At 46.1% G+C, this 20,108-nt stretch overlaps 2 protein-coding genes across 4 annotated transcripts in view; one reads left to right on the top strand and one right to left on the bottom strand.

Moving 5' to 3' along the window:
• Positions 1 to 9,310, top strand: part of kirrel1b (kirre like nephrin family adhesion molecule 1b) — a 9,519-nt gene extending 209 nt beyond the window's left edge. The window contains exons 2-11 of the mRNA XM_062557837.1: positions 60 to 243; positions 1,172 to 1,320; positions 1,414 to 1,541; positions 1,953 to 2,079; positions 2,747 to 2,847; positions 4,860 to 5,076; positions 5,412 to 5,519; positions 7,516 to 7,643; positions 8,126 to 8,200; positions 8,308 to 9,310. Of these exons, the coding sequence (XP_062413821.1) occupies positions 60 to 243; positions 1,172 to 1,320; positions 1,414 to 1,541; positions 1,953 to 2,079; positions 2,747 to 2,847; positions 4,860 to 5,076; positions 5,412 to 5,519; positions 7,516 to 7,643; positions 8,126 to 8,200; positions 8,308 to 8,913 (1,823 nt within the window). The 3' untranslated portion in view covers positions 8,914 to 9,310. The remainder of the gene's footprint in view (positions 1 to 59; positions 244 to 1,171; positions 1,321 to 1,413; positions 1,542 to 1,952; positions 2,080 to 2,746; positions 2,848 to 4,859; positions 5,077 to 5,411; positions 5,520 to 7,515; positions 7,644 to 8,125; positions 8,201 to 8,307) is intronic.
• Positions 9,311 to 14,091: 4,781 nt separating this feature from the next.
• LOC119207491 (uncharacterized) overlaps positions 14,092 to 20,108 on the bottom strand; it is a 39,928-nt gene continuing 33,911 nt past the window's right edge. For all 3 annotated transcript variants that reach the window (XM_062557629.1, XM_062557628.1, XM_062557630.1), the window contains 7 exons: positions 20,025 to 20,067; positions 19,738 to 19,781; positions 17,088 to 17,150; positions 16,825 to 16,887; positions 16,562 to 16,624; positions 16,296 to 16,361; positions 14,092 to 15,030 (listed from right to left, as the gene is read on the bottom strand). In XM_062557629.1, the coding sequence (XP_062413613.1) occupies positions 14,980 to 15,030; positions 16,296 to 16,361; positions 16,562 to 16,624; positions 16,825 to 16,887; positions 17,088 to 17,150; positions 19,738 to 19,781; positions 20,025 to 20,067 (393 nt within the window). In that variant the 3' untranslated portion in view covers positions 14,092 to 14,979. The remainder of the gene's footprint in view (positions 15,031 to 16,295; positions 16,362 to 16,561; positions 16,625 to 16,824; positions 16,888 to 17,087; positions 17,151 to 19,737; positions 19,782 to 20,024; positions 20,068 to 20,108) is intronic.

Genomic DNA, 20,108 nt, shown 5'->3' with positions numbered 1-20,108 from the left:
GCATCATTTGTTGTGACTTATTTGGTGTGGGAAATCCATCCTTTTGCTGCTTGGAACAGCTGAAACACAACAGTGGTTCAGTTCTTCTTTGGTTGTTCATCAAATATGTTTCCCCCCCCCCTCCCCTCCCCGTGTAGACTCCCCCACGGTGACCCTGTCCATCGAGCCTCGCTCCGTCCTGGAGGGCGAGAGGGTGACCTTCACCTGTCAGGCCACGGGAAACCCTCCCATCATCGGCTTCAGGTCTGGACAACATTTTACCAGCGTTAACCGTGATGCTCCTTTACTTATTCCGTCCTTTGTTTTCACGAAACTGAATAATTTGCCTTTTGCACATTAGTTTTATCCCATAACGTCGGGACGCTCAACAAAGTCGATCCATGCCACGTAGCTGAGCAACAGCTAGCTTTGCTAACCTTAGCGTAGCTCACACTTAGCTTGTTGTAGAGCGCTATTTTCATTAAACATCTCAGCTTTGTCTGTTGTACTGTGACATGTTTACTCTCGGCTAAAATCAACCCCGTGATAATGCATTTGTATCAAAGATGATTAGTACGCAAAGGTCAGCTGTAATTTAGCTGCATATGGATCATGTGATTGACTTTCAATTCTGCTCAATACAACAAATTTTTCCTCCTCATATTCTAATCTGCCTTTAACCACCGTCATGAATCATGGATTTTAATTTCGGTCTGCAGGACAGAATTAATGACAGCATTGGACAGTTAAACAAACAAACACTGACTTTAATCTTAAGTGACAGCACTGAAGCAGTGGAATCGTTAAATGCTGGACTTAACCCGGTGGTTTTAATCTGAGGTTTTGAGACTCCTCCGGAGGGTCCCGGTGTGGGAGCACTGCCAGGCACTTAGGCACTAAGCCTATTGAGTGTATATTAAAATGCCATCTAATGGCACATGTGCAATATGCTTCTGTGAGTTTTTGAGCTATAAATCCGGATAACAGAAATTAAAAGAAATTCCAGTTTTTAGCTGCTAATCTTACCCTTAGGTTTTGACATGGAGGAGTTTTAGACTTTAGTTTAATAGCTCCAAATGGTAATATAAAACCACTAGAGGGTAAATCCATCGTTTATAACCACCACTGACAACGATTTGAAAAGGCGGAAAAAAACTTAACTCCGAGGTCCGGTGACCTGCGTCTGTGTCAGGTGGGCAAAGGGCGGCGTGCTGCTGGAGGGCGCCCGGGAGAGCGTGTTCGTCACCACGGCGGATCACTCCTTCTTCACCGAGCCCGTCTCCTGTCAGGTCTTCAACGTCGTGGGAAGCACCAACGTCAGCATCCTGGTGGACGTGCACTGTGAGTAGGACCCCCCCCGCAGCCATTTACCGGTTCTGTTTGGTAAGGCCCAGGTCGCTGCTTCGCGGGCTCTATTCTCAGACTCCCTTTCAGTCGGGCCGATACTGGTGGTCGAGCCGAGGCCAGTCACGGTGGACGTGGACTCCGACGTCACTCTGAACTGCAAGTGGTCCGGGAACCCCCCTCTCACCCTGACCTGGACCAAGAAGGGCTCCAGCATGGTGAGAACCAAACCGCCTATCCTTCAACCCCGGGCTTTTTAGAAAAGGGAAGCCAGCCCACAACATGTTGGAGCGGATCCCATTCAAGGACCACTGTCAGATCCCTCAGAAAACCCGATATCCAAAAACTAATTTCCACGAGCTAGACTTCATAAATGTTTCCTCAGTTGTGTTACAGCGCTCGTAAGAAGCGAGACTCCGTCTTCATTTCTTATATATTTTATTCATGCCTGACAAGTTAAGAAAGCTCCAGTAAAAAAAAAAGAACAACAGCCACTGATGGATCCTGCGGAGTAAATCAACATGTTTTATGAATTAAACATGGATCTCCCTCCTTCTTCGTGTCCGTGGTCCGTCTCCAACCACGCTCGCACATCTGCCCGTTCCTCATGCATGTTTCTGTGCGTCCAGGTGCTCAGCAACAACAACCAGCTGTATCTGAAGTCGGTGAGCCAGGCCGACGCGGGCCAGTACGTCTGCAAGGCCATCGTGCCCCGGATCGGCGTGGGAGAGACGGAGGTCACGCTCACCGTCAACGGTCAGTTGCTCTCGACCTGCTCGTGAGACGCATCTCGGGCCCGAAGGTGTTCATGAGAAAAAACGTGCAGAACGGATGTCATTAGTGGGAAAGGCCTGGTGTCAGATAATGAAACCACGCGTGTGTTTGTTTAATCTGTTTAATTGTTCCGCACGCGTCACGCGTGTTTTCTGCGCTACACGCAGAGAGCAGAGTACGATACACTGCAGCCGCCCGCTAATTATTCATCTCCGAATGGGCCCGGAGCCAACACTTCAATGTCAAAACTCTTCCCTCGAGGGAACCGGATTTAACTTAATGGATCAAAACGGATTCACCAAGAACACAATGGCGAAAGAGCAAGTTCACAAATGCTCCTCAAATCCCAAACCCCCCCGCCCGCCCCCCCCCGGCTGGCACAGCGTGACGCACGTCCTTGAGCCTGCGTGGTGACCGACGATCTGGTCTTAAAGGAGCCCGTGATTCTGTTAACCTTTGCACACAGAAGGAACCAGCAAGGATTTCTAATGGGAAACCACTATCTTACATAAAAAAAGCACATGAGGGCATCATAAAATGTCAGCGTACCTCCAAACCGTTCTGATTTCGTTGTTTCCCCCCCGTGTCTTTCCTCCCTCTCTCTCTCTCTCTCTCTCTCTCTCTCTCCTCATCTTCCTCCCTCGCTCAGGCCCCCCCATCATCTCCAGCGACTCCGTCCAGTACTCCGTCAGAGGGGAGCGAGGAGAGATCAAGTGCTACATCGCCAGCACCCCGCCGCCCGATAAGATCGTAAGTCCGTCCTCCGCGGAGGTGCTCGACCTTTTCCTGATCCTGATCACAGCATCATCGTTCATCCCGAAACACGAAGCACCTCTTCCCTCTTCCCTCCTCCGCTCCGGCCCGCTGGTGTTAGAAGCTCAGGGCTCGTGGGGGGAGGGGGGGGCTGCAACGGGGGACATTGTTCTCCGATGCGAGGACAATCTGTTCCTGGTCTGCGGTGGAAGGTGTGACTCATCAAGAGCAGCTGCTGGAGTGTCTGGAGGGAACGAGGAGACGAAGCACTGGGACGTTGTGGGGGGGGGGGGGGGCAGCTGATGTACGAAGCAGCTTCTGGTGGTGGTTACTTATAGTTTTAGTCATCCTGACCATGACATTGTCTTGATATTAAGATGACTTGAAATTGTCTCCCCCCCCGGTCCCTTTGCAAAGTGTCAACCATCTTTTCTCCCATAACAAAGCGTTGCTTCTACGGTGATGCTGTAACTGCAGAAATATACAAATAACAATATGATCACAAATCATCACAAATCGTGAAAAAGTCAAACCGTTTGAGTTTGAAGGCTCGTGGGTGAGAAAAGGTCCAGGGGGGGGTGAAACACACTGGGTCTGAGGGGAGAGAGATGGGGGAGAACACAACTCTTTACTCTCAGCGTCAATTATCCAATCGTGCAGTGGCAACATGACAGAAATCAGAGCTTTTAGGAGGCTTCGCCCCCCCCCCCCCCCCCAAAGAGCGCTCAGAGCGTATAATGTGATACGACGCTGTAGTCTCGGCTTAATGCAGAGACACAAGGACTTATAAAATATGGAGGACGACTCCGCGTGCTCGTGTGCTGATAGAGGCAACGGGAATTGAGAAAGGGAGAGACAGAAAATCCAGGCCGAGCGGCGCAATACAATCGTTCTGAGGAAGATTCTGAGAGGAGACGGAAACGTCGTCAGAGAGGAGAAAAAGAGACATTTTGGGGGGGGGGTTTCGTTTCCCTCCGTCATCCACTGATGATCGCATTTTCATTTATTTTTTTAAAATTAGGTTAAAAGGTACATTAACCTAACATATGGCTCTATGTATATTTGATATCACAATCTTCCATATTTAATATCCTCAAATTCTACCTCAGCAGATTTAGTAGTAAAACCCTTTTATCTTTGTGTGCGCTTCCTGCACTCCGTGTCTGTCTGATCAGATTTTATTGTGACAAAATTATTCTTTCAACATACTGCACCAGAAGAAATGAAGTATATATTTACCAAGGTGTAGAGAATATCATTTGTTTTTAACATGTACTTGAACATGAACTTTTAACACCAGCCATCTGTTTGCTGAGGGTTTACTTCAGATTTGATCTCTGTGTGTGTGTGTGTGTGTGTGTGTGCGTGTGTGTGTGCGTGTGTCGATCGTTGTTAACACTACATAAAATAAGATAACCTGAAATCACCATTATTAATCCATGAGGTGAAATTGGGTGGTTGCAGCTGTAAAAACAGCAGTTTAGATGAAACAATCTACAAATTTAAACAAATTGGAAATTGTGTCTTAATCACGCCGACTCCTATGAGCTTTAAGGACAATTCCTGCTGGGTTGATTAGGAACAGATTTATAGATTTCCAAACGTTTTACCAGGCCTTTGATCTTATCTGAATTCTAAATTTAGGCTGCTTTCCCATTTTAATGAAACCCTTTTGAAGCTGCAGATCTCACTTGGTTGAGAGCGAGCTCATCTTGATATTTATATACATATAAATATTAGTGCTGTCAAATTATTAAAATATTAAAAAAATAAAAAATCACGATTAATCGCGTCGTAGTTAATGTAATTACAATTAATCGCGAAAAAAGAAAAAGTTAAATTTGCGACAAAACATTGGCTCTGTTAAAATGGTAAAATAAAGTCAAATTCATTCATACGCAAAGAGATTTAAGAGTTCATACTTGGTTAAAGTTACTGGTAATAACTAGTTTTGTGTTAATTAAGTCACTCGCGTTGGCCTGAATCCTCCTCTGAACGGTGCGTCTCAGGTGTGGGCGTGGAAGGAGAACGTGTGGGAGAAGGAGAAGGGCACCCTGATGGAGAGGTACACCGTGGAGCAGAGCAAACCTCCGTCCCAGGGCGGGGCCGTGGTCTCCACCCTCACCATCAACAACGTCATGGAGTCGGACTTCCACTCGCCCTACAACTGCACCGCCTGGAACGCTTTCGGACCCGGGACCATGATCATCACCCTGGAGGAGACCGGTATGGAAAAAACTGTCCGTTAACAAGGGCACTTTATGCTGTTTATGACCAAGGTGACCATGAAGGAAACCATCAGCTGTTGCCCTTTAAATGTCAACAAAAGGATGGAAGTCCAGTGGTACCAGGACCAGGACTTCTGCATGGAGAAAGTGTTGTGTGTTTTATTCTTGTTGTATCTGATTCTTTTTCTTTTCAGAAGAATCTCTTGCAGTCCCATGTCTGACTTGCACACCTTACCGACACACGGCAGCCTTTAAAAGACTCGAGACGTGTTCCTCGCACAGCGAGAACGGCAGTTGTCCCTCAAAACCGGATCTCCTCTTGTCTTGTTTCAGACATTGTTCCGGTGGGAATAATCGCCGGTGGGACGGTGGGCTCCTTCATCCTGCTGCTTCTGGTCCTGCTGGCGTTCGCCTTCTTCCTCTACCGCCAACGCAAAGGCAGTGAGTCTGTGTGTGTGTGTGTGTGTCCATCATTCTCCCCTTCATCCTCTCACTCTGTCATCCTGCACGGAGAACCAGCTGTGTTTTATATATTCATTTAAAGGAGATTGATTTACATTCATATGATATGGCAAACTGCCTTTAAACGCCCACTCCGGTTCTTTCTCTCAGTCGAACCGCGTTTCTATGAAACAAATCACAGAACAGAAACCCCGGGCCTTGAAAGGCGAGTGTTGTTTGGCGCCTTCACGCGTCTGCAGCCGATGGCTGAGCACAAGCCACTCGTCCCCGAAGCAGAGCACTCAAGTGGTGTCTCCAAGTTGGAAAATTAGAAACCCGCTGAAGACAATGAAGGTGACTGGCAGGGTCCCCGGGGGGATTTTCCGGGGATCTTCTGGTTCAGAGCTGATAACAGCACCAAAAGAGAAGATAGCGCTTGGAAACAGAAACTCAAACAGGCGTCGTCGTGGCTCCAGACGAGCTGCTGCCTCTCGTTCCGACGCTGCAGCTCCACGCTTCACGGCTTAAAATCGTTGCTTTTGAGGTCTCTGCTTTTTTGGGAGAGAGAGCTGTCACGTCGAACAAATATTGACGGCTCTGCGCTCGGGGGTGTAAAGACTGAGATGAGATCTCGGGTTACACGAGGCGTAATCTCTTCACACAGAGTCTGGATTCACACTCAGAAAGGCTCGGATTTCCCTTTGTAGTCTGAGAGAGGTGTTGACCAATCACACCTGAGCTTCTGTTGGATGCAGGTGAGCAGTTCTCCCGGAGAGCAAAAGAAAAGGAAAAGGCTTTCCTTTAAAATGACAAACCATCCTTTTGTTGGGGTTTCCTTGGCAAGAAGTGTATTGTCAAATCCATCATTTTTTTTATTCATCTTTAGCCAAAATTTTGAGAAAGTGCTCACACATTAAACTGTTTCATTGGCTCCAACATTCCACAGTTTCTGGTCCATCATTCTATCAAAAAAAAAATATCCCTAATTAAAAGCCTTTTAATGAAATGACATTACATGTTTAATGTTCACCTCTGTGCACATTCAACTTTCTCCATCTTTATGTGACGCCACTCAATTTAGACTCGAGCTGCGGTGGAAGTGTTTCTGGAATATTACTGCCTCACAAGCCAATAAGATCACTGTAATGACATTTAGAAAGAAATACGTGTTATGTCTAAAAGAAGCTTAAGATTTACCTTCTGTCTGTACTGAGAGCTGGATGATGTTAGCTTTCTGCTCCCTCATAAACTACGAAGAAATATTATTAGTATTTAAATGTTGAAGAGGATTCAGGGTTCGACCTCTCGTCTCATCTTCAGCCGCTTACCCAGGGGTCGGGTCGCGGGGGCAGCATCTCCAGCAGGGGGCCCCAGACTTCCCTTTCCGGGCCACATCTACAAGCTCTGACTGGGGGATCCCAATCTCCTTTCAACGCAAAGGAGCGAATGGCTGAGCTTCTCACCCTTCTATCTCTAAGGGAGACGCCAGCCACTCTCCTGAGGAAACCCACTTCGAGCCGCTTGTACCCGTGACCTAGTTCTTTGGGTCATGACCCATCCTTCATGACCCATAGGTGAGGGTAGGAATGAAGATTGGCCGGTAGATCGACAGCTTTGCCTTTCGGCTCAACTCGTTTTAGAATAGAGTCCATCCCCTATCCAGGAGTGTGGTTCCAGATCCGAGGCTATGCAAGCCCCGGCCACCAGGCGCTCACTGTCGGGCCCTCCATCTGGGCCTGGCTCCAAACGGGGGCCCCGGGCTTCCTCCGGGCCGGGTAGCTCCTTTCCTCTTCCACTTTTTTCATAGGGTCTTATTGGACCATTCTGGTCCCCAGAGAGGGGTTCAACCTGCAAGACAATATTCATGCCGAAGGAATTATTTCCTTCATGGTGAAAAAAAGCATTAAATGGAATAAAGTCTTTGTTTCTTTTTAAATAATGAACCTTGTTTATATCTTGACACAGAACGTGACCCGAGGTCGTCTTTCTCTTGCAGGCCGCCGCGGCGTCACCCTCGGTAAAACCGACATCAAGGTAGAGACGGTCAACAAGGAGACGCACGGCCTGGAGGAGGAGGCGGCCGACGTCTCCACGGCAACGCGGATGGTCAAGGCCATGTACTCGGTGGGTAGAGACCCGACGGAGTCACCGGGGGCCACGGGAGGAGGCGTACGGGTCAATGGGCTTACACACGGGGCGACACACACAATACATACAGAAAATACACAAACACACTGCAAATTACACGAAAGTGTTTAAATACACGAAACAAGCAAATGGCACATGCACAGAAATACCAAACATAGACGCACAAAGACTCACACTCTGTCTTTAACGTTGTGTCCTTTTAGAAACGCGTCCCGGAGAATCAAACCCGGCGAGCGGTTTCAAAGTTCGGTCCAAAACTTGTTTTAAAGGCGCTGAACGTCTTCTTCTGGTCTCTTGGGACGAGAAAGCTGAAACTGTGTTTTCCTCTCCCCTCCTCTCTCTCTCTCTCTCTCTCTCTCCCTCCTCCCCTCCTCTCTCTCCCTCCCTCTTTCCGTGTGTGTGTTTCTCGTCTGACGCTGTAGTTTCTGCCCTCTGTTTCCCTCTCTCCCTCCAATCAGCCCTTCAAAGACGACATGGACCTGAAGCAGGACATCCGGAGCGAGAGCGACACCCGGGAGGAGTACGAGCTCAAGGTGAGCTTTGGCTCTTTTGAAGTGGGATCTGGGTCACATGTCACCAACGGGTCACCAACGGGTCACCGACTAACGTCCCCCCCCCCCCCCCCCCCCTCTGATCGCAGGACCCGACCAACGGCTACTACAATGTCCGAGCCACCACGCACGACGAAGCTCGCCCCCAGTCCCGCGCCGTCCACTACCAGGGCGAGTTCCGCACCCCCAACCCAAACGCCGGACCCCCTGGCGGCGCCGCTTCCGGCGGACCCCCGGCCGGTGGGGCCGTCCCCCCCAGCGGGGTGCCGGGCTCGAGGGCGGGCTGCTACGACCCGCGGCCCCCTTCCAGGATGTCCCACGCCACCTACGCCCAGTTCAACACCTTCAGCAGGGCGGCGCCGAGCCAGCAGGCGCCTCCCGTCCCGGCTCTCCAGTCGCCAGGCGATTACCCCGGAGACCTGCTGGACAGCAACTACGGGTACCCCTCCCAGTACCCCAGCTACCGCACGGGCTTCGCTCCCACCATGGAGGAAGGGCCGGCCTACGAGATGTATCCAACGGGCCAAGGGCCGGGACCAGGACCAGGACCAGGACTTGGACCAGGACTTGGACCGGGACAGCAAAGTCCTGAAACCGGGCTGGGGCAGTATGGAACCTCCACTCGCTTCTCATATTCGTCTCCACCCTCTGACTATTCCCAAAGACACACACAGCGCATGCAGACTCATGTTTGAGGAACACTCTCACACACACACACACACACACACACACACACACACACACAGTTGCAGTGCTTCTAACACTAAAGAACCTAAATATATCAAACATCCAGTGTTCTTTTCTTCCATGGCGTCCGGTGCTCGGCTCTCTGGACCAATGAGAAGGAGCCGGCGGCTCCTCGTGTGATTCAGTCAGCAGCAACACAAGCAACAAGTGCAAAACACACTTTGTTTTGTCGAGTTTATGCTCCGACAAAAGCGACACAATCGAGAGTCACAATCAAGAGCAGCGACTAAAGAGCAGAAGAGACTTTGAAGGGAGGAAGCAGAGGAACCCGACTCTTCACATCCATCACGTCTCTGTAAATAAGTGCAAACGGGGATTTGGGGTGATTTTGAAGTTGTTTCCTTGTACAAACGTATAAAGCGTGATGCAGTACGATGACGTGCAGCGAAAAAAAGCACCTGTAATACAAACCGTTTGATTTTTCTTAAAGACTCAGTTGCTTTGATGTTTTGCAGCTTGGACCATGAATATATTTGTCCTTATATTGGGTTAGAGACCAGAGTGCCGATGCTTCTGTGCCAACACACTCAGACTGATGAGCGATGTCTTCTTTTGTAAAGAGCGGATGGCGATGGAGGGGTGGGGGGGCGGGGGCGGGGGGGGGGGGGGGCGGTCTGGACTGAGGGGGAAGGAGGAGGAGTTGTAGCAGGCGTCCCTCTGCGCTCGCTCTCCTCCTCATGACTCACTTTAAATCGTTTCTATACTCAATCTTTCACTCCAGGTCGATGCTGTAAACTGTGTTTGTGATACGAGGTTTTCATCCTGCACTTTGTACAAAAAGGTTCTTCCCTTCCCTCAAGTGTTCAGAAGGATGTGTTTCTCTCACTTTGTTTTTTCTCTCCATATTTATACCGAAGCGTGTGGAAAAGAAAAGTCATTCAGAAACATTTCATAGTATTTTTATAAGGAGATGTGGACCAAAGGTTCAGCGTTTTTGGGGGGAAACTCACTTTTTAATGTGATCGTTATTGGAAACGTTTGGAGTTTCCTTAAAAGACTAAAAGCTGATGTCTAAAAATGAGAAGACTTTAGAAGAGCTTCATCCCAAAATGATGAACATCCAGCAGGGCCAAATGCTGCTGGATGGAGGTCTGCGTTTGGCGTGGAACTCCTCCTCTGACTCCCCGTCTCCGGACTGGACGCCCCTTTGCTCTCAAACGGCGGCGGCGGCGTTCAGCGCGATGGACGCTGGCTTTGAGCCTCGTGGAGTCCCACATGTCAGCGTGGAGCTGCAGAGGCTTCTGTTTAGCTGCTACGCTCCTCTGTGCATTCCTTCACTGCTTTGTTCCCTGCAACAGAAAAGCTGCTTTTTTTTGTCCGTTGTACTGTGTCAGCGTGGGATTGACCTTTAACCCCACAGGCTCGTCACCATCGGCGTGTAAAATGTTGCTACTGACCTCTGACCTCCTCTCGCGTTGGAACGAGTCTCCCACCAACAAAGCGCTCTCCAGCAGCGAGGGGATCCAACCAGTCAGAGTTTGATCAGCTCCTTGGTTCTATTCTTCATGTGTGACCTTAAGGGCTCTTCTGCTTCATCCAAAGGTCACAGCAGAGAGAGAGTCACCTTCTTGTAGCTCCGCTGTACTTTTTGGAGAAGCCTAAAATCAAAAGGCCTGAAGCCAGATATCTGAGCGGCTCATTAAGGCTTTGTACTATGAACCCTCCTCAGATACACTATATTATATCATTAAGTGGTGTGGGGCGGTAAATAATGTATTTATTGCCCCTATTTCACTTTGAGAAAAGGAACCTGGTCTGATGCAGGTCAGGTGGAAGCTTGTAGCTTCGAGGTCACCACATAAACCCTCAGTAGTTGTGGAGAGAAGAACCCGTTTAAATTGACATGGTCCTCAAAGCCTTGGTTCTTCAAACCGTTACCTTGTCAAAACCTTTTTTTTGGGGACTGTCGTCATGACCTCGTGCAGAAGGAGTCACTTTGACACGGAGGACGTCCTGAGGCGTCCAGGTACCAAGGCGAGGACGTTCAGGTCCCTGTCCCTCTGCATGTGAACCTCAGACTGCAGTTTGATGGACTTTACTCGCCCAGCGTCGTGTTGACAGCCACATGGCAGCTTCCACATGAAGAGGCTCCACCTTCTTTTAATGGAACAGAAGGAGATAATATACCTTCCTCCCATTGCTTCCTCCAAGCTGATCACATGGAGCATGTAGAACACTCTCTTGCATTAATGTGTATATTTGCTTTTGGGGGGGAGGGAAGGAGACAGAGGGAAGGAGACAGAGGGAAGGAGACAGAGGGAAGGAGACGGAGGGAAGGAGACAGAGGGAAGGAGACGGAGGGAAGGAGACGGAGGGAAGGAGACAGAGGCAAGGAGACAGAGGGAAGGAGACGGAGGGAAGGAGACAGAGGGAAGGAGACAGAGGGAAGGAGACAGAGGGAAGGAGACAGAGGGAAGGAGACGGAGGGAAGGAGACAGAGGGAAGGAGACGGAGGGAAGGAGACAGAGGGAAGGAGACAGAGGGAAGGAGACAGAGGGAAGGAGACAGAGGGAAGGAGACGGAGGGAAGGAGACAGAGGGAAGGAGACGGAGGGAAGGAGACAGAGGCAAGGAGACGGAGGGAAGGAGACGGAGGGAAGGAGACGGAGGGAAGGAGACAGAGGCAAGGAGACGGAGGGAAGGAGACGGAGGGAAGGAGACGGAGGGAAGGAGACGGAGGGAAGGAGACAGAGGCAAGGAGACGGAGGGAAGGAGACGGAGGGAAGGAGACAGAGGGAAGGAGACAGAGGGAAGGAGACGGAGGGAAGGAGACAGAGGGAAGGAGACGGAGGGAAGGAGACAGAGGGAAGGAGACGGAGGGAAGGAGACGGAGGGAAGGAGACGTCACGTGGCCTTAAGACACCAGTGGAGCTCGTCCCTCGTCCAGATGCTGATCTTCTCTCTGCAACATCTGCACTAGTGAGCAGGATTAATGGACGTTGGGTTTGGCGTCTCTGAGCGTGAGGACGGTGATCGGGACGTCGTGAAGGACTCTGTGTTGCTCTTGAAGACGTGGAGGTGTGTGTGTGGGGGGGGGGGGGGACGTGTTACCATCAGCAGATAATCTCTTTATTTCATCCCCATATATTGTTCACATGTGTATTATGTTCATGTTGATATGTTGCTTTTCCCTTTTGTTCAAGGAAAAAAAACTGTACAAAATGTCCAAATTATTATTCAAAGTGTTTTGTTTTAATTTCATTTAAAGTTTGTTTCATTTTTTTCAAAATGTAAGTATTTTTCCACAGTATTACAGAAAATAAAAGAAGACACAGATTTTCATACCAACAGCAGGAAATGCTCCTTTATTTGTCATTTATTCATCATCTGGAAACATTTATTTTCAAGTCAGATCCGAATCGTTTATTTACTCTTTTTCACGTCACATATTGTCCTGATGTCCTCTGGACGTCCTGATGTCCTCTGGACGTCCTTCCTGCCGTCCTTGGTTCTCCTCCAGTCTCGTCTTTGCTCTTTCCTTAAATCATCCTTCTCTCCTCTCGTTAACCTAGTTTCCTTTCCTCTTTGCCTTATTCCTCACCTCTCCTTGCCCCCTTCCTCTTCTTTCCTTTCCTTAGTCCATCACCTCTTGTCCTCAAATATTGTCTCCTCTCCTTAGACCTCTATCATCTGTCCTCTCCTTGTCTCTTCCATCCTCTCTCTTGCCCTCTCCTCCTTCTCTCCTCCTATGTCTCCTCCTCTCCTCTCCTTGTGTCTTCTCCTCAGCCATGCAGTCACTTTTCCTCCTCTACTTCTCTCCTCACCTGTTGCATCATATCTCCTTCCATCTCCCTTCATCTCCTCTCCATCTCTCGCTCCCTCTTCTGTGTCCTCCTTTCACATCCTCTACAGTCGTCTATTTCCTCTTTCCTCACCTCTGACCTCTCTCACCTTTTTTCTCCCTCATTCACCTAAGTTCTGTCTCTTGTTCCTTTCTTCTGTTTTATTTCCTTCTTCTCCTCTCTGCTTCTCTCCTCCTCACATCTCAAATCCTCTCCCCTTCCCTCACCTCCTCCTCCCTGTCCACTTTTCTTCTTTGATTTCCTTTCACTGTTCTACTCTTTGTCCTCAGTTCTTCTTTTACCTTCCTTCCATCCTTCTCTCCTTACTCCTCCTTTTCTCTCTTCATGTCCTCCTCTCCTTTCACTCTTTTCTCATTCTGTTTCCTCTTCTCCTTCCTCCTTTCACATCTTCTCTTCTCTCTACTCTCATGTTCTCCTCTCCTTCCTGCTGTCAGTTCTTCTCAAATCACAGCAACCTTTGTCATCCTCTCCTCCTCTAAAATTCACCCTTTCACCATCTCCTCAAATGAACCCTTTCCAGACTTCTCTACAACCATCTTATTCATCTTTGTCTCATTTCTCCTCCTCACCACTGACCTCCTCAGTCCTTCTCTCCTCTGGGTGACAGGGGGAGAAAATGAGGACAAAGAGAGAAAGAAACAACAGACATCTTGGGACAAAAAGACCAGGACAGAAGACAGTGTCTCCTCTTTAGTGCGTAACAGTGATCATCATCTCCTCTTTCCTTCTGCTCTCATTGAGGAATAATGTCTGGAATAACCTTCACCCCCCCCCCCCTCTTCATCCACCAATCACTTCCATTTGGTCCCCTTATTTGAAGCAGTCGTCCTGTGGATTCTGGCTCCTCTCATGTTTGGCAGAGATGTATTCTCATATTAGTGGAGGATGACGTCATGCGTCTCAAGACATTTGTCCTTCGCTCACCCTCTGTCCCTCCACAGATGACGTCACGGGTTTTGTTAAGGCAGTGACAATGTAATGATGTCGCCATCTTGTGGCTGTAGAGCGTATTGATCAATGAGAAGAGAAGGACCGGAGTAAATAGGATGGAGCGATGGTTCATAACGGGACTCGTGATGGATGTCCGTGGCTGTAGCTGCAGTCACGTGGTCTGTCGGGTCAGAGACGCAACGATGGAGCCACACAGTTCAGGTACTCGATTACAAACCAGGGGTCCACAGAGATGTTTGGAGCTCGTTGGAGATGAGTCATCGATTGTTTCAGATCAATGATGGAGAACTTTTAACTTGTGTCACAATATTTAAATAACATTTAAAACATGGTCACGTCTCTAAAAATAATCATGATTACAAGGAAAAGAAAATGTTTGGAGAAGAAAAGTTTATTAAAAATCATATTCAATAATAATAAAACTGTAATGCAATGGAAATACATTTTTTCATACGTTGATGATTATTTCTATAAGTTGAACTTTGATGATCAGGTCAAGTAATCTACTATTCACATGATATTTCCTGGTGAAGGAACGTGGACTCAAAGATGCATTTTGGCAAGAAAAAAACTTCAGGTAAACATTGTGTTTTTTTTACAAGAAAACCTTCATAGTTCACCTTTAAAACAAATGATGAAAATCCATTGATTTATAGACAAAATATCACACAAGACAATATAAATTGTTTTGGTAGATGTTTTCTTGAATGTATAATATAGATTATATGTAAGCAAATAATCTTAAATACACCATATAATACTACATATGGTCCTATTTAGAATGGAAAAAATGCACATTGCATATTTGTCTGCTTGCATGTACAGTATTTACTTGTACATTATTCTTTTAGCAGGTTTGGTTTTGGGTGGAAACTTGTTAAAGCGTCATAATGTATAATGACTAAATACAACATGGAAACATATTTACAAAAAAAAATTGGTTTCGCACATTCAGCACAGTTAAAACATATTTCTTACTTTTTATACAATGACCTTAAATGTAAAATATTAGTATCTCCAATTGTGATGCTTAAAAAAAAAGTGTGAAGCTTAGTAACATTTAATCATTGTTTGTTAATCTCACTCCAACATCACACTTGTGTAGAAGAGATTCTTTCAGCATTAAAGCAGGTAACATGAACCAAAACATAAAAAGCTTCAATGAGGCTGCAAACTACCAGCAGAATTCTGGGATTTGATTGTTAAAGAGAATCTTCTCGCCCAAAGCCGCTTTCTGGCTGAATCGATCCAGCGTCAGGTTTCACAAAGCTGGAGGAGATGCAGGTCTCACATTCAGAAGTTCAAGTTCTGCCTGCAGGAAGAATCACATACATGAGAAAAGGTTACTCGCTGCTTCTTTTTAAAGGTGCTATTTTCCTCGTGAGGAGTCATCTCCTGATGATTAACAATCACTGATTTAAATACCGTATTTTCGCGACTATAAGGTGCACTTAAAATCCTTTTTTTTCTAAAAAAACGACGCGTGCGCCTTGTAATCCGGAGCGCCATATATATGGATCAATTGGTTGTGTATTGTAACGGACTGTGTTTTCATGTTCTGGAGCGGCGTTGCACTTTACAGAGTTTTGGGATGGTCAGTGAAGGGCGCACAATGTTACGTCACTCATCTTAGTGCCACCTATGGGGACGCGGGAGTTGTTGTTGTTTTGGAGAGCGATGGTGTGTTTTTGTTCGGCCGACAGTAGCCTGTTTCTCCACAATAAAAGCAGAAGATAAGCACATTGTCCAGAGATTCATTAGCGAGAGTCGCTACAGTATATTAAAGCTCGTAGTTGGATGTCGGGATCGCGCTGACGGTCCACCGTCTGTTCCAGCGCTGCCTCTCGGTGCAAGATGCACCAAAGCATTTAGCAAGAATGTTTTCATTAATCGAGAACGAAAGTTGGAGGTTCAGAGATATTGTTAATACCCACATTAACGTTTGAACAACGTTACCATGGGAGTGAAGAATTTTCAGAACGCTTAAAAACATTTGATTTAGCACAGCCCGATCTAGTGGATGCAGAACGCAACCCCAGTCAAACGTTTTACTGCAGTATTCTATTCCAGTGGTTCTCAACTTGTCTCGCTCCGGGACCCACCTTTACTCCTTAATGACTAGCCGCAACCCAATTCGATCGGTCAAGGGGGGGGGGGGGGGGGGGGGGGGGTGCAGTGCTTCCGCGTTCGCTAGCGGTGTCGACAGGGGGGGAGGTGCTTCCGCGTTCTAATTGCCGCGGTGACGGAGAACATGGACGGACGAGCCGGAAAAAAAAACGAAACTCCGCTGCATTAACCAAAAGTCCCTTTTTAAAAAAAAATGTATTTTCCCATGCAAAGGCATGACGGGTCCGCGACCAGAAACACTGTTCTATTCTATGCGCCTTATAATCCGGTGTGCCCTATATATGAAAATAGTTCTAAACTTGGCCAATAATTGAAAGTGCGCCTAATAATTCAGTGCGCCGTATAGTCGCGAAAATACGGTACTTCTGTCTCTTTGTATTAAAATGAATGAGTCTGTTTGAGGCTGCAAACTACCAGCAGACTTCTGGGATTTAATTGTTAAATTCTGACCATCATCTTCTCCCCCGAAGCCTTTTTCTTGTTGAGATGATCCAGCAACTGAAGTTCAAGATTTGTCTGCAGGATGAATCACATACATGAGAAAAGGTTACTTGCTGCTTCTTTTTAAAGGTGCTATTTTCCTCGTGAGGAGTCATCTCCTGATGATTAACAGTCACTTATTTAAATACTTCTGCCTCTTTGTATTAAAATGAATGAGTCTGTTTGAGGCTGCAAACTACCAGCAGACTTCTGGGATTTAATTGTTAAATTCTGACCATCTCCTCCCCCAAAGCCGCTTTCTTGGTGAGATGATCCAGCAACAGACGTTCAAGTTCTTCCTGCAGGATGAATCACATACATGAGAAAAGGTTACTTGCTGCTTCTTTTTAAAGGTGCTATTTTCCTCGTGAGGAGTCATCTCCTGATGATTAACAGTCACTGATTTAAATACTTCTGCCTCTTTGTATTAAAATGAATGAGTCTGTTTGAGGCTGCAAACTACCAGCAGACTTCTGGGATTTAATTGTTAAATTCTGACCATCTCCTCCCTCGAAGGCACTTTCTTGTTGAGTTCATCCAGCAACTGACGTGCAAGTTTTGCCTGCAGGATGAATCACATACATGAGAAAAGGTTACTTGCTGCTTCTTTTTAAAGGTGCTATTTTCCTCGTGAGGAGTCATCTCCTGATGATTAACAGTCACTGATTTAAATACTTCTGCCTCTTTGTATTAAAATGAATGAGTCTGTTTGAGGCTGCAAACTACCAGCAGACTTCTGGGATTTAATTGTTAAATTCTGACCATCTTCTCCCTCGAAGCCTTTTTCTTGTTGAGATGATCGAGGAACTGACGTTTAAGTTCTTCCTGCAGGATGAATCACATACATGAGAAAAGGTTACTTGCTGCTTCTTTTTAAAGGTGCTATTTTCCTGGTGAGGAGTCATCTCCTGATGATTAACAGTCACTGATTTAAATATTTCTGCTTCTTTGTCTTAGAAACTAATGAGTCGGTCTTTCTAAAATACAATAAACTGCTACAAAACCCACTTGGGGCTCTTTTCACAAAGAGTTCAGAGGAATCTCTCGGGGTAGAAAGCACGTCACACTGCAGCATGAGCCATAAATAAAGCAGCTAGAACTTTAACATCATGTAGAGTACGTTCCACTTTCACACTGCAAATGATACTTGTTCTGTGTCTCTGGACTTGTTCTCTGTGTAAAAGGAGGTTTTTAACACAAGTAACAAGTAGAAAACCATCGGCTCAGGAGGAAAGTGGCAAACTGGTGTGAGCCACCACGTGAAAGCAAAGGTCACGTGACCACGTAGGAGATGTCATGTGACTACCAACTTGTGGCCTCATTTAAATCACATTGTTGCGGTATTTTAGACACCAACGTGGGATTTATTATCTGTACAAAGAGTTTTTATGATTTTGTTAGGCTTCAATAATAAATCGATAATATTATAATATATAAAAAAAATTGGTTTCGCACATTCAGCACAGTTAAAACATATTTCTTACTTTTTATACATTGACCTTAAATGTAAAATATTAGTATCTCCAATTGTGATGCTTAAAAAAAAAGTGTGAAGCTTAGTAACATTTAATCATTGTTTGTTAATCTCACTCCAACATCACACTTGTGTAGATGATTATTAAAGGAGTTGGCAACAAACTTCATGATCGATTCGTTGTGTCGTGCGATTATTACATCACTCAACGAGTTGTAGAGATTTGCGCAGAGCAATAAAAAAAAAAAATACAAAAGGCCGAGCCGTCGTAGAGGAAAGAGCAGCCAGCAGCAGTTGTTGTGAGTCACATGACGCAGGTAAAGACACCTGTTCGAGTGAAGGTGTGAAAGCATTTCACATTTAATGAACTAGAAAGGTCAACGTAACGTGGCATGAGAGCACCACGTTGTCCTGTTTGGACGTGAGGAACATAAAGAGCCTCCAGCAGCTCTTCTGCTGCTGTTTACTCGTCATCCAGCTGATCAAGCTAGCGTTAGCTCGCTAATAACAGCAGAGAAGCAGTTAGCAAGACTAAAGACACGATTTTATTTACTCGCCTTTTTTGGACCATTCATTTTTCAATCTGTTGTCTTGTATATATTTTGTAGTTTGTCTCTTTTGGGTTATTGTTAAGAAATCTACAGTATTTCTACGTGTTGTACTTTTAAAATGCTGTCATTTACGGTAGTCTAGTGCACATCTACTGTGGGTTTTACGGTAGTCTAGTGCACATCTACTGTGGGTTTTACGGTAGTCTAGTGCACATCTACTGTGGGTTTTACGGTAGTCTAGTGCACATCTACTGTGGGTTCTACGGTAGTTGATGTGTTGCCTGTAAAGAGACACACGGTGATCCATTAAACCAAGAAGCCTCTAATGCATTTATTTACAAATGCAATTTTAAATTCATCTCATAGCACTTTGCTGTATTTAGGTGTGATGAATACATTTATTTAACTTGCACTACAACGATGGTAATAATTTAATGAGCTTCAAGTGAACATGGGGTGTGCGTCTGTGTGTAAGTGTGCGTCTGTGAGTGTGTGTAGAGAAAAAGTTCTAACATTAAAACATATCCTATTTAATTTTCTGATTTGTATTTTGATTTTTTTTTAATGAATAATTATTATGTTCAAGAAACAACATGTACTTTCTAAAGTATTTTTGCAATGTGAATTTGCAGTTCTGTTTTACAATAAAGGAATGAAAATTGAAGCTTTTTAATGCCGTTTTTTTATAATTAATCGTAGAATAGAAATATGACCGATTAAATCAATTATCAAAATAATTGTTAGTTGCAGGTTTTGACACGTTGCTGTTGAGCAAAGTGTTAAAATCTGGATGACGGACTGAGACACAAACAAACAACACGTGCACAACAGAAGAAACAAAGCTGAAGAGGACTAATGGCCACAAGAGACCAGGTTTGGATCGATGGATCATCAGGTTCCTCCCAGAGGATCTGAGCACAAGCAGCAGGTGTGTGCACGTAGCAGGTGTGTGCACGTAGCAGCACCAAGACACCTGGAAAACCTGGAAACAACCTTGACACGAGGTGTAGAGGCCCTTGGCCTCACACACCGAGTTCCTCTTGGTTGGTGTTTCGTGTGGTTTGTTTTTGACGCGTGACAAATGTTCATGAGTCTCCCACTCTTTTACTGTCCTTTATTTTGTTCTTCTTCATATATACATACCAATGCCAATCGTTCCTGTTTACCTTCACGGTCAAAAAACTATTTCCCTTCCAACACCCAACACCCAACACCTGTGCCCAGTAACCCCCCTGATTATATAGCCATTGCGGCCTAATTGTAACACCTCCTCTCACCTCCCTAGGGTGGTGCCAACAGACAAACAACAACAAAAATGGCTCTTACACAAGGTTTGGATTGTAAAAAACATTTCATTATTTTGTTTAAAAAAAGAAGTAACACTTACCTGAAGAACTGAAGAAACAAGATTTTCAAATCTTCTTCCTAAATCTGCAGGTCAGTGATAGAAGAAGAAAAAACAGTCCTTTAAAGACTTGAACTGTTGTACATTTACTTTACTTGAGCTGCAGATAAAGTGAGTCCATCTTTTGGGTGGTGTCTAATTTACTCCACCCTCAAACAGAAGCACATTTCACACTGGATCCCTGCAGCCAGTCGGGGCAACAGGCAAATGTCACCCTGCTGGCTGCAGGGATCCAGTGTGGAGATCCATCAAGATGTAGGTGGACAGACCTGAATCGTCTGCTGGGCTCAACTTCTGATCTGGTGTTGATCTCTGCAGGATGAATCACATACATGAGAAAAGGTTACTTGCTG

This window comes from Pungitius pungitius, chromosome 15 (assembly GCF_949316345.1).
Source record: "Pungitius pungitius chromosome 15, fPunPun2.1, whole genome shotgun sequence".
Classification (NCBI taxonomy): Eukaryota; Metazoa; Chordata; class Actinopteri; order Perciformes; family Gasterosteidae; genus Pungitius; species Pungitius pungitius.
This window is presented reverse-complemented; position numbering and strand designations above follow the sequence as displayed.